We start from the raw sequence: 16,111 nt of genomic DNA, 5'->3' as shown, positions 1-16,111 counted from the left end.
CTGTGAATTTGCTGGAATATAGTCGATATCTGTTTACTTAATCAAAGAACTATGAATTGACCAAAAAATGGACAAATGTATAAGAATGAACAGCTAGATAAACTGGGAAACATGGCCCAAGAAGTTGTTCATGACAGCTGCTTCCATTCCAGCTGCTGCTTTAGAGAAACTCCAACTTCTTTGAGGCAGGAGCTCCTTCTGAAGGTCATCTCTTCAGAAAACATTCTCCAGCTACTAAGCTCAACAAGCCCTTCCCAGGCATTCAGTGACTGTGGCCTGCTGTTTTCACAGCATATGTCATTATCCAAAATCATTTTGTTTCTTTGGTTACTTGTGTGCTTCTTTACTTCCTTTCACCCCCAAACAAAAGCTCCCGAGGAACAGGACCTTTTCTGTTTAACCTGTGTTTTCAAGTGCCTTGAACAGTGCCTGATCCAGAGTGGGTGCTCAATAAATGGGTGATAAATGAATGATCTAGGAGAAATGTTACCTGTTTAGGGGAGAATGTTGCTACCCTCTGCCCATCCTACCCTACTGTCCTACCGCCACAGCTTCTGCATTAGCACTGGGCCAGCCTCTGGGTTCAGAGCATTTGCATTTTCAAAACTGTGTCATCTTTTTTGCAAGGCCAGGACTTCCATCAAATGCTTTCAAATTTGAGTTCTAATGAGAAATAATGTGTTGCTTCTACGAGTAGCTTCCAACAAAATAATCAGCCATTACCTTCTGTAGATTGTCTTGTTTTCAATTTGCAAAAAATGAGGTTTGAAATATATGTGATTTTCAAAAGAATTTTGTCTTAAAAAAAAGAAGATGGTTATTCACAAGAAGTAACTATGTGTTTCATGTATGTTCCATGTATCCAGGTACCATGTGTCTTGTGATAATTGGAAAAGAATGATGTATGTGTAAAACTGTGAGTCTAAGAGGAAAAGTCACTGTCCCCTGTCCCCTGGATGTCCCTTAAGTGTCTTAAGATATTTTTTTTTTTTGCAACAGAATATGAACATTAATATGCAGTTGCTTTTCAATGTAATTTTGAGTAAAATTCAAAAAGAAAACATTCAAGAAGCCCTGATAAACTGTAACTTTGTAATAAAATTAACTCCTCTCTTTTTTAAAATTGACGGCCCATTTTTTAAAACAGTGTAAATTTACTCTTAGTGTTTAATTATTCTTTAATGAAGTAACCACAATTAGGATTTCTCCTTCTAATGTATCTGGGCAAATTGAGTAATAGGATTCACACTTACCCTTGCAGTTCTGAATCTGGTGATGGGGTTGTTGATGAAATATTAGAATTTGCTGGGTGGGTGGCTGTGAAATGAACCTTGCCAGTATATCCTGGGATATTTGGAGCACTAAAGTGAAGAGTTAAAAGAGGGGGATGAGAGGAAATTAAAATAATGATTTATGAAATAGTCATGGTAACTAGAACACAAATATGAAAAATATAAAGAACGATACAGTCTTTTTTTTTTTTCTTTGTATGAGATCTGGAATGTGTGCTTTCCAGAGAAGACTGAAGTCTCAGGCACAGGGTATGATGACACATAGATATTTAGATAACAGCTGTGCTCTGAGTTTGAAAAAAAAAACTTATTTCAAGTGCATGTTTTGCTATTATTTTAAATTTACATATCTTTTACATACATGACTCACTGCTGAGCTCCATTTCATAACGAAGGAAGACGCTATTCTTGACAAAACTACAGACCCATATTCCACACATCACTCTGTAATGCAACTCTGATATTAATAAACACACACATTTACATCTATGATATTATTTAACAAATATCTTTCTTATCAGCACTAATGCCATATATCACTAATTTCAGATGATTTCCTAAAATTGCACATTGAAAAGAAACATAAACCAGCACATAAATTCCACATTGGTTTATTTATTTCAATTTCATCTACTGTTCTGTTTTCCTATCCTTCTCCCTACCAGGGGAGAAAGGAGAAAGAAAGAGAAAAGGAAGAAAAAAGGAAAACACATGAATACAGAGAAAGGTTCTGTAATGATATATAAATAAACTCTAGAAAAGGCAAACAAGCTTCTGTAAGAACAACTTAAATCAGTAGTTCAGAGAAATATGAAAAATAAATAATATGCTTGCCATGATAACATTCAAAGTGGTTACACAGATTCTTTCCTAAGAGATGGGAAAAGCAGAATTACTGGCTGAGACCTTGAGTAAGGCTAGCCATGGGTACTGCTTATGATGTCACCTTAATGAAAAGAGCAAAACAGGGTTGGGGTTGTGCGTCAGTGGTAGAGTGCTTGTCTACCACTTGTGAAGCACTGCATTTGATCCTCAGCACCACAAAATGATAAATAAAATAAAGGTATTCTGTCCATCTATAACTAAAAAAAAAAAGAGAGAGAGAGAGAGCAACAGAAAATACAACTTATATTGCGTATCAAGGGGCATAGACACACTATTTTCAGATCAAGAGGTCCATGTTTATGGAATTCTATCACTGCTAAGGATTCTGTTCGCTGTGCTGGCTTCACAGAGAGAAACAGAAAGGCCACCATCAAGAATGTGCTTTGGGTTTGCAGCTTCTGCTCAACTCAGTGGTTTGTATTTCCTTTCCCTGAGTCTTTGAGAGCATGACTTCCCTGAGGTGGGTTCCTTATTCAAAAATGACACTCAGACAAAAATTAAATGCAGTAGCACCTACCAAACTTCTGCTGAAAGTGGAGGAGTGGTTGTCCTTTCCACCCATCCAATAAGCCAAATAAAACTTTTCTCTGGGAACTATTTATCTTTGGAGTAATTTTCAAAAAATAGAATTTAAGGAAGGTTACTCTTTGTGTGGCTTGGATCGCAAATGTCCTCCATGGGCTAAAAGGATTGGTCACCAGTTTGTGGCACTAATGGGGAGGCAGTGGAACCTTCAGGAGGCAGGGTCTCAAAGGAGAAAGTTAGAATATTGGGGGCATTCCCTTAAAAGAGATATTGGGATCCTGATCTCTCCTCTTTCCCTCTGTTTTCTGGCCATCATGATGTGAACAGATGTCCTTTGTCCTGTGATCCTCACTATAATGTACCATGCCACTATAGCCCAAAGCAACTATGGACTAAAACCTCTGAAACTGCAGACTAAACTAAACCTTGCCCCCTTATAAGTTGATTATCACAAGTATTTTGTCACAGTGATAAAGAGCTGACTAACACAAAACAGGTGATGAGGCAGACAAAGGAGTTAAGTTAGTGAAATGTGTGTGCTCAAGGGTTAGGAGGCACACTTCTTGCAGATCAAGAGGTCCATGTTTATGGAATTCTATCAGACACAAGACTCCCCTCATCAGCCCTTGGATCCTGACTTTGGGTGAAATTCATTGGAGGCTTATTGCCTTAGCCATGACATGGGGTTATAATACCAATCTAAAGAACCTGGATGAGAATAGAGTGGAAAAAATGCTGTGATTCATACTATAATTTCTTGGTGTTCTTCTCGTGTTTGTTATGCACGAGCATCCGAATATTAGGGGAAAATAATTCATTATTCATCAGGCATGGAATTGCACTAATAAGCTTCATATTTCTCTTCCAAGTGTGTAATTCTATGACTATTTTGGTGATGGCTTATTGTCTTGCAGCCAATGAATCAGAGACACCTTGACACTAACAAAGTGAAGGGAAATTATATCAAGAGCAACACCAGGATAAATGGCACAAACAATAGATTTTATGAGGCTTAGAACATGAGGCAGCTAAAGAGCAGGGGAGGCCCCATATTGAGAGGGAGGCTTCCCATCCAAACCTAATGTTACCCCAGTGGAGAAAAGTGTCTGGGCCTCAGCTCAGACAACTGCAGCACAGAGACATCAACACTACTCTCCTAGGGGCCCTGTGGGCACTAAGGGAATTAAAAGGAAAGCAGTTAGCATATCCTAAGTGCTTAGTAGGCGCTCAACTAATTGTGGTTGAAATAAAAGCCTTTAAAGAAATAAAGGATTCACAAAATAGACACCTGGTATGCAGAGAATACAAAGTTCATCCATTACACTCAAATGCAAAGATGCAAAGATAAAAGAGGTTTCCAAATGGTGCTACCCACTGTAATCTCACAGGCACCTTTAAAAGATACCAGTGACTGGCTCTCACCTCGAACACTCTGAATAAATTAGTAAGGGAATGGCCTGGGCATTGGGACTTTTAATAATTCCCCAATGATTTCAGAGTGGGGAGTTTAAGAACCTGTTTCAGAGCAGAGTTGTAAGGTTTCTTGAGGGGATAAATGAATGAAAATTGCCAAATTCTAGGAAATACCCTTTAGGATTTCTTGGAATTTTCTTGAAGAAATGTAGCTATAAGTTACAGAGGTAACCAAAATGAGGGAAAATTATTCATGTGTGTGCCTCTTCCCCCAAACATTTATTAAAGCTTCCATGCATATTACAAAGGAAATCCCCTCCATCTGTATGACAGGTTTTTTCCACTCTCTCTGAAACACCTGCAAGTAAAATACCTCCAACATCAGAGCCTTCCAGCAGAGCAGACAAGAAGTCAGAGAGATGGACTCAATTTGTCAGTAGCATGAAGGGCTTGACATAAAACAAAGAGTTGCATGTGCCTGAGTGGCATGCAAGTTATTGATGCTAAATGGTAACATACATTATATAAATGCTATCATATGATAGGACATCATATCTAACAACAACATAACCATGAAACAGTAGACTGATTATACTGGAGAATGAATGTAGTTGCATAATAAACTGCCAAATATTTGAAAATGAAAGTTCTCACTCATGCTGCTACTAAATTTTATTCCACTTAACCCTTGCATGCAAGGACATCACAGGGGGAATTTTTGCCATCAATTTTTGCAACATATTGACCTAACATCAAGAAAAGTGTATTCTTTGGGGACACCACTGCCAGGCTATAGTTTTCAGCAGGAGCAAACAAAGTTTCATGATACTGAAATGTACAGGCTGTAAAGTGGATTCTGAATTTATTATGTTGGAAGAACCTCATCTCTCCATTGAGGACAACAGGGAAAAGTAGAAGCCCATTAAAAAATGTGAAGTCTTCTTTTTGTCTTTGCTCCATAGCTCCTTGTCCTTGGAACTCCTTCTTTTGTACCCTGATTCTCTCATAAATCAGATTTTGTTCCTATATGGATAAATATGAATATTTTGCTTCTTAAGCTTACAGCTAATTGGTTTCTCTCAACAACATACAATAAAAGAGAAATTAAATAATTTCAGAAAACAAGGAAGTTTAGTAAATTGGAAAAAAGGGAGCACAAGTGCTTTAAAATTAAAAACTATATAGAAAATAAAGAAAATGTGATAAATCATGTTATATATAAAATACAGGTATTGCACAAGTGGATAAAAATTTAAGCATGCACATAACTTCTATGTATTAGAGACATAACTAATAATCATTGTGTACTAAATTCTCTTTTAAAATGTTTTATATAAATTGATTATTTAATTCTCACAATAAACCTGTATCATAGGTCTTATTATTAGCACATTTTTTTACATGAAAGTCTGAGACAAAGAAAGTCTAAGTAACCAAACTGGCAAGTGTCAGAATGGATCCTAACCCAAAATACCTGGGCTTTAGAAATGATGCAATTGGACTACATGGGAAGGACTTTTGGCATTCTCCCAGCCTAGCCAAGGAAAGCTTTGTTAGGTCAAAATAGACTGCGTTATTCAGCCTGTGGGTGTAAATGCAAGTTCAAGAATATGTGACAACCTCTTATTTGAAACTATTCTCTATCAGGCACAGTTCCAGGTAGAAGTCAAGCAGACATGGCCCCTGATAGCTTCCACAAGTTCATGTGTACATTTTATAACTTGTTTTTCTTACAGTGCTGGAGATTGAACCCAGGACCTTGTGCATGCTAGCCAAGTATTCTACTGCTGAGATACATTTCCAATCCTCATAAGTACTTTTTTTTAAGTACACATCTAGAGGTTTAAAGAACCCAAGCAGGTCATAGATGCAAAGTATGAGGGGGATGCATGAGACAGACCCATTTAACTTCAGGGCTACCCTTGACTAGCTGACTGAACTTTCTGAAGTTTTCTGAGCTATCTTCATCTTTAAACCACCAATAGTTTTAGTAACTATACTTCCTGTGAAGGTGTTCTGGGGTCAATGTGATGCAGGTAAGGTTTAGGCATAGTGCCCAGTCCACAGTGGTGCAGATTCAATGCAAAAGGAGCTGCAAATGTGGAGGGAATGAAGCAGGGCCGTAAAGATGAGAGGTGAAGGGAGAAAGAGAAAGGGTCCAGGGGTCCAGAGGACTGAAAGGAGGAGGAGGCTACAGAGAACACTGAGAGTTGTGCAGCTGGAGAAGAAAAGACAGGAGGTCTATTGTGAGTTGTGATTTGTCTGATGTTTTGATCAATGAGAAATGTAAATAAAATTAGAATCACTTTGATGACTTTTGCTCATGAGACTGTGTTTCTCTGAATGTCCTGAGACATTATGGCCCCAGGTTATAGTTCAGAAGTTACAATTTAATTGTTATTATTATCATCTAGTGGTTATATTTTTCCCCTGGGGTCTTAGACTCTTCACATCTCCCATTTAGAAGGGGATGTAGAAATAATGTAGCACAAAGCTTTTATGTTTTAGTTAAGAAGCCAGTTCCTTGCCAGAGGCAAAAGGCTTGCTTGATGTAGGTTAAGAGCAAGTGTTTGCCCTGGGGATTAGAAGGCCTGTTTTCTGGACTTCTCTTTACTGCTTATGAAATGAGTGACTTGGGGCTCTTTATATTATTTGCTCTGACCTCAGCCTCCTCATCTGCAAAATGGGGATTGAATTGGTTCCTGAAACTCTGGTCTCATCATACTATTTTGAAAAACAAATGAGAGTAGATGTGAAAGTACTCTGAAAAGGCAGAAGTGTCAGGCTAAGGCAAGGAACTATTCATAGTTATTCTTTAATCTGGGTTGTGGTGTGTTTCTTTTTTTAACACTGCAATACAGCCCAGTGACTGGCAGGGAAGCCTTTCATTTTGCCTCTTAGACCTTAGCCACGGGCTTGTTGGGAATCCATTTTGGTCAACTCCTCTCTTTTCAAATGATTCCTTACAGAAAGCACACTAAATAGGAAATGGAGTGATGTTCTGAGATAAAGGATGACATCTTAGTGGAAGAAGATACAGTGGAGGCCACTGCCTAGTTCGAAAAAATGAAGGAATGGCGACTTCATGCTCTGATTTGGGATTAGAAGGCCAGTGCCCCTCCCTCCTCACCCCTGGCTCTCTTCAATTGTCTCTGTCACCTGGGCCTGGGCCTTGCCTATGCCAAACCTCTCTGGAAAAACAAGGTGAGCTGTCTCTATGCAAGATCCCACGTGGTTGCAGTATTTAGAGTCCATTACAAAAGAAAGGGCACTTTCAGGTGATCTTTCCATTTTCCTAGGAAAAAAGCAAGAACAAAATGCTTCTGGATCCTGACTGTGCATAGACCTGTACCACATCATTTAGGTATTATGTGCCTTGTACTGAGAAATGCTGATTGCAAAGCACAGAAACTACAGGAAACTAAAATAATCACTAAAAGGTACTGAACTTTTCTTAAACCTGATTTATTGAGCTCTTACAGACTACGGCTCTTGAATTAAAGATAAAGAGAAAAAAGCCAGATTTAAAAATCAAGACAATCCTTACCTCAACTTTTCTGCTTAACATATAGATGAAAAATGGGGGTGAATTTCCATGAATAAAAAAATTCCTGAACATTATTCAAATCCAGTAAACAATATTTACTACTTGAAGAAATGGAAAAACTGTTTAGTATCCTGAGTTTTAATAATTCTTCTTGAACCCAGTGGATATTTTGGATTATCTTAGTTCTTCAACTAGACTCAGATTATAAGAGAAACTGCAGGGCTAGGGTTGTAGCTCAGCAGTAGTATACTTGGCCTAGCATGCACCAAACCCTGGGTTTAATCCCCAGTAAAGAAAAGAAAGGAAAAGAGAAAAAAAAAAAAAAGCAAGAGGAACTGCACAGGAAACTGTATTAATGTTTTGAGTTTTCTAATTCTAAATGATTTTTAGTAATAAGCATGTCTACCAAATTAGAAAATTTTAAAATTTTAATGAGAAAATTCATGTAGTAATTCCATTTTTAGGGATGTGATCTACAGGAATGCATGCATTTTTTAATGAAAAGATATATGAAGAAGTAATTTTGCTGTATTGTATTGTTTACAACAAAAAATACTGTAGTCAGAATTTGGCCTATGTAAAATTGATACGGTCTTGTAGTGGGACACCATGCAGCCATTAAGATGATTTAAATATATGAAAAGTATCCAGTGTGTATTTCAATCTCACACATATAAACACCCCAAAATGCACACACACATAATGCACATGTAAATATATGCTGCAGACATTTGTAGGGATTTCAAAGAACAAAAAACAACAACAAAAAAATCAAACATTTAATATTGGGATTGTAAGTAGAAAAGGTATTTTACTTTTAACACTTCAAAAATACTTGAATTATTTTTAACATGAACACATTGGGAAGATAAAAAGATGTTTGATGAGTATCCATGCTAATATTAAAAATGAGGATAAATATTGAGTGTTAAATGTGATTCCACTGTAAATATATATAATACCTCCAGAAAATGATTTAGCAATAAGCTTGTTTGTATATTTGGATTCCAGAATCTACTTCAAGAGTCTCCCTACATATATAATTTCGAAGTACAAAAAATTTATGTAGAAAGTGTCTGAAAGAATGATTTATCATAGCCAAAAATGAAGACAATTTACATATGTAACCTAAATGAACTAGTCAATTTTGGTAAATTTGCACAAATAGAAATTATGGTGAATTCATGAAAAGGTTTGCCTATTGATCATGTTGCAGTGATAAGGTGTCAAAAATGTTATGATCATAGCAATATAAATATACAAAAACAGGGCAAAAATTGCATGTGATAGATGTCAAGTGATGTCAAAATGTTAACAATTGTTATTTTATCGTGTAAGCTTGTTTATATTGTAATTGTCATTTATATTATATATCTTTTTTCTATAATGATCAGATTCAATTCTACAATAAAAACAAACTATTTTAAAAATTTTAGTACTATTCCTACCAACACCAAAAAATGCTGGACATGTCAGATGATTCAGTGACCAAAAAAGAAAATCAACTAATGAGAGAAATTTGAAAAACTTTCTCCTGTAGGGAAATCAGTGATTCCAAGGATGGAAGCACTCAGTCAAGTCAGGTGGCCTTAATCCTTGCCTGAAATATTGCTTCTATCTAAGGTGTGAGAACATTCTCAGTATGGCTTACCAGCCATGATTAAGTACCATTGATCATACAGAAGACCCTAAAGAATAACATAAAGATATTTCTCTGCAACAAACTATAGATGAGAAAATTCAGGAAGAGTCATATTTGCATTTTAATAGGATTTTTTCCATTCCCTATTTAGCACAAAGTAAGTTTATGTGCTTCTGGGTTTGGGACATTATGTAAATCCCATCATATTTAATATGTTTGGCATTTTGTTTCATAGTTCAAGGAGATATTGTGGAAGTAATATAATATTTTGCTTAAATATTCATATACAGGTAGTAAAACTATATAGCAAAGAAAGACAAGAATTAGCACAAAGTCTAACAGGGTTGACCTCTGAGGTAGGGAAGGGGAAATGGGATGATGAGGCTGGAAGGGGCACATGGTAGTTTAAAAGATTTCAACAAAAATCTATTAAGTTACATGAAGAATATACAGGCATTTTTGTGTTATTTTATAAGTTACACATAATACTATCATTTTGTATATATAAATATTTTATAATAAAAATAGAAGGCATTTCTTTGTGTCAAAATGTTAAGAGAATCTTAAAAATGGAAAACTAATCAAAGGAAGAAACTTTGCAACCTTGGAGGCCATCTAGTGCCCAAATCTGAGAATTACAGTTAATGCCCAATTTACATGATCTACTTATAATTTCACGGCCTAAAAAAATAAACAGAAAAAAGAAATTTACAGCAAAATAAAGTAGAATAGCATAATCCCAAATTTTTTAAGTAAAATTGTATGTTTTTACATTGAATATTTAAAATTCACCCTCTCTTGGAAGGAATACCCCAAAGAATACGATTCTAAAGTTTAATTTTTGGGAGATTTATTTTATTCTGCTTTATAATTATTTGTGTATACAGCTTATCTATCCCACAATATGTTCAGCTCCTTATGGGTAAATCCTTTGCCTTTTTATCTTTATATATCATAACCCTTGGCATTGTACTTGAAATGCTTTAGAAACTCATTTTTCGATTTTATTACTGGTAATTTAGGTAGACACTATTATTATCATTATTATTGTTATTTTTTTGCAGTGAGGGGGATGGAACCCAGGGTTTTTCACATGATAAACAAACACTCTATCCCTGGGCTATACCCCCAGTGTTAGGTAGACATTATTAAATTCTTTGATGAGATATTTTACGTAGCTATATTTGAAAGCCAAAGAGAGTTTTGAGCGACACTTCATAGTTTAATGTAGTAGTCAAAGAAGTAGATAAATAGATTACATAAAAATTCAAAATTATAATAGAGCACATTACATTTAAAAAACAGCGGAATATGTCTGGAGGCTAGAAAATGTGAAATTTAACTAGGTTGTCTTATGGGTACGACTGATGTTTTAAAGAAACAAAGATTTATTATCATTTAAAATACTAGGACTAAGATGGCCGCGAATAGAGTGCATCACACCCTGTGTACCGTGCCACTGCGCAGGTGAATAACGAGTTAGAACGACAAAAAACTATCTTGTTAGGAACTTACAGCAAAATGGGGGTGCACCGAAACCTAGAGGAAGGATTTCCAGCACTGAGGTCCGGTAATTGAGTCTCAAACACGAGCCAACTGTGCGACCAGAGATCCAGGCTGACTGATCCGCGCGGCCCACCCCGCGGCTACAGACGGCGGGGCGCCACCGAGAAGCGACCAGCAAGCAGGGAGAAACGTTGCTGCGGAATCTGTGGAATCCTGCCTGCTGAGCCCTCACTGAGCCCCGGGCTGAGTTCAGGATTTCAGAGGGGAAGGAAGCGGTACAGTTCTATCCCCAACAACGGAAACTCCACCAAGGAAACCAGTGGCCACCATCTTGGAGAGCTGAAGTAACCACCACCACTCTCCGACAGATTGCAACAATAAAACAGGTGTGTGTTACTCAGCTCATCTCCCATACAGTGGGGAATTCGCATAAAATCTCTCCTAGGCTTTCCGGGGGAGGGATTATCAGAGTGAGCCTGCATAAAGACTCGAGGAAGACTAGAGACACCTGACCTTCAACTCCCCCTCCCATCAGCAGCGAAAACAAAACCTGTCTTGCCAGCGCTGGGGGAGGGGCAAGTAGAAAAAATCAAAACAATAGAGTGCTGGGGTTCCCAATAGCCACCCTCCACACCCAACAAATGGCAGTCCCAGAATACAGTTTGAACTGCCGAGAGGCATCACTCAGGGGAAACCTGGTCTAGCAGGAGAAACCAGGGTTAGCAGGAGAAACCAGGGGACTAGAGGCCAGGCCCTCGCGACTGGGTGGCTGGAGACCGCACGCCCGCCCGCGACAGTCCACCCGCTGCCCGCGTGACTGGGCGGCTGGAGACCGCACACCTGCCGGCGACCGGGAGCTGAAACCAACCAGAGACAGTCCAGTCCCACCACCCCCTCAGTTGGACACCCCGGCAAGGAGACTGGGGCCCGCCATAGCAGAGAGGTGACGTCACTGGAGCTCGGCCGTCGGAATTCCTTCCCAGCAGAATCCACTTTAGCAGGCATAGTCTACCAACACAAAGGAGAGACAACAGAGATATACAATACCAAAACAAATCTATAGAAGAGAGCAGAAACACAGCAATCAAATAGAGCTGGAAAGTAACATGAACATCATTAAAAAACAAGGGAAAAAAGGAGTACAAACAATGCAGGACAACTTAAATCTACAGGAGGACCTAGAAACATCAGAAACATGGATAGGGAAAGAACTCAAGGCATACCTAACTCAGATGGAAAGGAATATTAGAGAAGACATGAGACAGCAAGTCCAAGCAATAAAAGTATATTTTGAAAATGAATTAAACAAACAAATTCAAATGGCAAAGAACGAGCTTTACCAGGAGATAGAGATTGTAAAAAAAAATCAAACAGTAATCCTAGAAATGCAGGAAACTATAAACCAAATTAAAAACTCAAACGAGAATATTACAAATAGACTAGATCAAGTAGAAGTCCGAACATCAGATAATGAAGACAAAGTTTATCAACTTGAAAAGAATATAGTCAACACAGAAAAGATGCTTAAATTCCACGAGCAATCTATTCAAGAGATATGGGATGTCATAAAAAAACCAAATTTGAGAGTCATCGGGATAGAAGAAGGCATAGAGATTCAAACCAAAGGAATGGACAGCATATTAAATGAAATAATTCTAGAAAACTTCCCAGAGATGAAAGATGGAATGGATTGCCAAATCCTGGAAGCCTACAGGACCCCAAACATTCAAAACTGTAATAGACCAACTCCAAGACATATAATTATGAAGATAGCCAACATACAGAACAAGGAGAGAATATTAAAAGCTACGAGAGAAAGGAGGCAGATTACATTCAGGGGTAAACCAATTAGGTTAACGACTGATTTTTCATCACAGACTTTGAAAGTGAGAAGATCCTGGAACAATGTATTTCAAATGCTGAAAAATAATGGATTCCAACCAAGAATACTGTATCCAGCAAAATTAAGCTTCAGATTTGACAATGAAATTAAAATCTTTCACGATAAACAAAAGCTAAAAGAATTCGCAGCCAGAAAACCAGCACTGCAAAGCATTTTGAGCAAAATACTACAAGAAGAGGAATTGAAAAATAGTGCCCAAAACTAACAGCGGGAGGTATCTCAGTAAAGGGGGAGGAAAATAACCAAAAAGTAAAAACTAGCCAAACTAAAATAAATAAATAAATAAACATGACTGGAAGTACAAATCATATTTCAATTGTAACCTTAAATGTTAATGGCCTAAACTCACCAATCAAGAGACATAGGTTAGTAACCTGGATCAAAAAAACAAATCCAACAATATGCTGCCTTCAGGAGACTCATATGATAGGAAAAGACATACACAGGCTGAAGGTAAAAGGTTGGGAAGAATCATACCACTCACATGGCCCTCGGAAGCAAGCAGGAGTGGCCATATTCATATCGAATAAAATCAACTTCAAACTTAAGTTAATCAAAAGGGATAAAGAAGGACACTATATATTGTTAAAAGGAACCATCCACCAACAAGACATAACCATTATCAATTGGTATGCACCAAACAATGGAGCTGCAACGTTCATAAAACAAACTCTCCTCAAGTTCAAGAGTCAAATAGACTACAACACAATAACTATGGGTGACTTCAACACATCGCTCTCACCATTAGACAGATCCTCTAGACAAAAGCTGAATAAAGAAACTATAGAACTCAATAGCACAATCAATAACCTAGACTTAACCGACATATATAGAATATAACAACCATCATCAAGTGGATACACATTCTTCTCAGCAGCACATGGATCCTACTCAAAGATAGACCATATATTATATCATAGGGCAACTCTTAGTAAATATAAAGGCATGGAGATAATACCATGCACAATATCTGATCATAATGGAATGAAACTGGAAATCAATGATAAAAGAAGGAAGGAAAAATCCTACATCACATGGAAAATAAACAATATGTTACTAAATGATCAATGGGTTACAGAAGACATAAAGGAGGAGATAAAAAAAATTCTTAGAGACAAATGACAATACAGACACAACATACCGGAATCTATGGGACACAATGAAAGCAGTTTTAAGAGGGAAATTCATTTCTTGGAGTTCTTTCCTCAAAAAAAGAAAAAACCAACAAATAAATGAACTCACACTACACCTCAAAAACCTAGAAAAGGAAGAGCAAAACAACAGCAAATGTAGTAGAAGACAAGAAATAATTAAAATTAGAGCAGAAATCAACGAAATTGAAACAAAAAAAAACATTAAAAAAATTGATAAAACTAAAAGTTGGTTCTTTGAAAAAATAAATAAGATCCACAGGCCCTTAGCCATGCTAACGAAGAGAAGAAGAGAGAGAACTCAAATTACTAACATACGGGATGAAAAAGGCAATATCACAACAGACACTACAGAAATACAGAAGATAATTAGAAAGTATTTTGAAACCCTATATTCCAATAAAATAGAAGATAGTGAAGATATCGATAAATTTCTTAAGCCATACGATCTGCCCAGATTGAGTCAGGAAGACACACACAATTTAAACAGACCAATAACAAAGGAAGAAATAGAAGAAGCCATCAAAAGACTACCAACCAAAAAAAGCCCTGGACCGGATGGGTATACAGCGGAGTTTTACAAAACCTTCAAAGAAGAATTAATACCAATACTTTTCAAGCTATTTCAAGAAATAGAAAAAGAAGGAGCTATTCCAAATTCATTCTATGAGGCCAACATCACCCTGATCCCGAAACCAGACAAAGACACTTCAAAGAAAGAAAACTACAGACCAATATCTCTAATGAACTTGTATGCAAAAATTCTCAATAAAATCCTGGCGAATCGAATACAAAAGCTTATCAAAAAAATTGTGCACCATGATCAAGTAGGATTCATCCCTGGGATGCAAGGCTGGTTCAATATACGGAAATCAATAAATGCTATTCACCACATCAATAGACTTAAAGACAAGAACCATATGATCATCTCGATAGACGCAAAAAAAGCATTCGACAAAGTACAGCATCCCTTTATGTTCAAAACACTAGAAAAACTAGGGATAACAGGAACTTACCTCAACATTGTAAAAGCTATATATGCTAAACCTCAGGCTAGCATCATCCTAAATGGAGAAAAACTGAAGGCATTCTCTCTAAAATCTGGAACAAGACAGGGATGCCCTCTATCACCACTTCTATTCAATTTAGTTCTTGAAATACTAGCCAGAGCAATTAGACAGACAAAAGAAATTAAAGGCATAAAAATAGGAAAAGAAGAACTTAAATTATCACTTTTTGCGGATGACATGATAATATATTTAACAGACCCAAAAGGGTCTACAAAGAAACTGCTATTGTTAATAAGTGAATTCAGCAAAGTGGCAGGATATAAAATCAACACGCATAAATCAAAGGCATTCCTGTATATCAGCAACAAAACTTCTGAAATGGAAATGAGGAAAACCACTCCATTCACAATATCCTCAAAGAAAATAAGATACTTGAGAATCAACCTAACAAAAGAGGTGAAAGATTTATGCAATGAAAACTACAGAACCCTAAAGAGAGAGATAGAAGAAGATCTTAGAAGATGGAAAAATGTACCCTGTTCATGGATAGGCAGAACTAACATCATCAAAATGGCGATATTACCCAAAGTTCTCTATAGGTTTAATGCGATGCCAATCAAAATCCCAATGACATTTCTTGTAGAAATAGAGAAAGCAATCATGAAATTCATATGGAAAAACAAAACACCCAGAATAGCAAAAGCAATTCTAAGCAGGAAGTGTGAATCTGGAGGTATAGCGATACCAGAGTTCAAACTGTACTACAAAGCAATAGTAACAAAAACAGCGTGGTACTGGTACCAAAACAGGCAGGTGGACCAATGGTACAGAATAGAGGACACAGAAACCAATCCACAAAACTACAACTACCTTATATTTGATATGATAAAGGGGCTAAAAGCATGCAATGGAGGAAGGATAGCATCTTCAACAAATGGTGCTGGGAAAATTGGAAATCCATATGCAACAAAATGAAACTGAATCCCTTTCTCTCACTATGCACAAAAGTTAACTCAAAATGGATCAAGGAGCTAGATATCAAATCAGAGATACCGCGTCTGATAGAAGAAAAAGTTGGCTACGATCTACATACTGTGGGGTCGGGCTCCAAATTCCTTAATAGGACGCCTATAGCCCAAGAGTTAATAACAAGAATAAACAAATGGGACTTACTCAAACTAAAAAGTTTTTTTCTCAGCAAGAGAAACAATAAGAGAGGTAAATAGAGAGCCTACAT

At 37.1% G+C, this 16,111-nt stretch overlaps 1 protein-coding gene across 1 annotated transcript in view; it reads right to left on the bottom strand.

The window, feature by feature from the left end:
* Nucleotides 1-16,111, bottom strand: part of Spmip7 (sperm microtubule inner protein 7) — a gene marked incomplete at its 5' end in the record, with an annotated part of 81,435 nt that overhangs the window by 8,389 nt on the left and 56,935 nt on the right. The window contains one exon of the mRNA XM_046463912.2: nucleotides 1,254-1,361. Coding sequence (XP_046319868.2) covers nucleotides 1,254-1,361 — 108 coding nt within the window. The remainder of the gene's footprint in view (nucleotides 1-1,253; nucleotides 1,362-16,111) is intronic.

The sequence above is a fragment of the Marmota monax genome, unplaced genomic scaffold (genome assembly GCF_021218885.2).
Source record: "Marmota monax isolate L192 unplaced genomic scaffold, Marmota_monax_Labrador192_F-V1.1 WCK01_AAM20220418_F8-fsc00432, whole genome shotgun sequence".
Taxonomy (NCBI): Eukaryota; Metazoa; Chordata; class Mammalia; order Rodentia; family Sciuridae; genus Marmota; species Marmota monax.
Note: the sequence above shows the minus strand (reverse complement) of the source record. Positions and strands in the feature narration are given on the sequence as shown.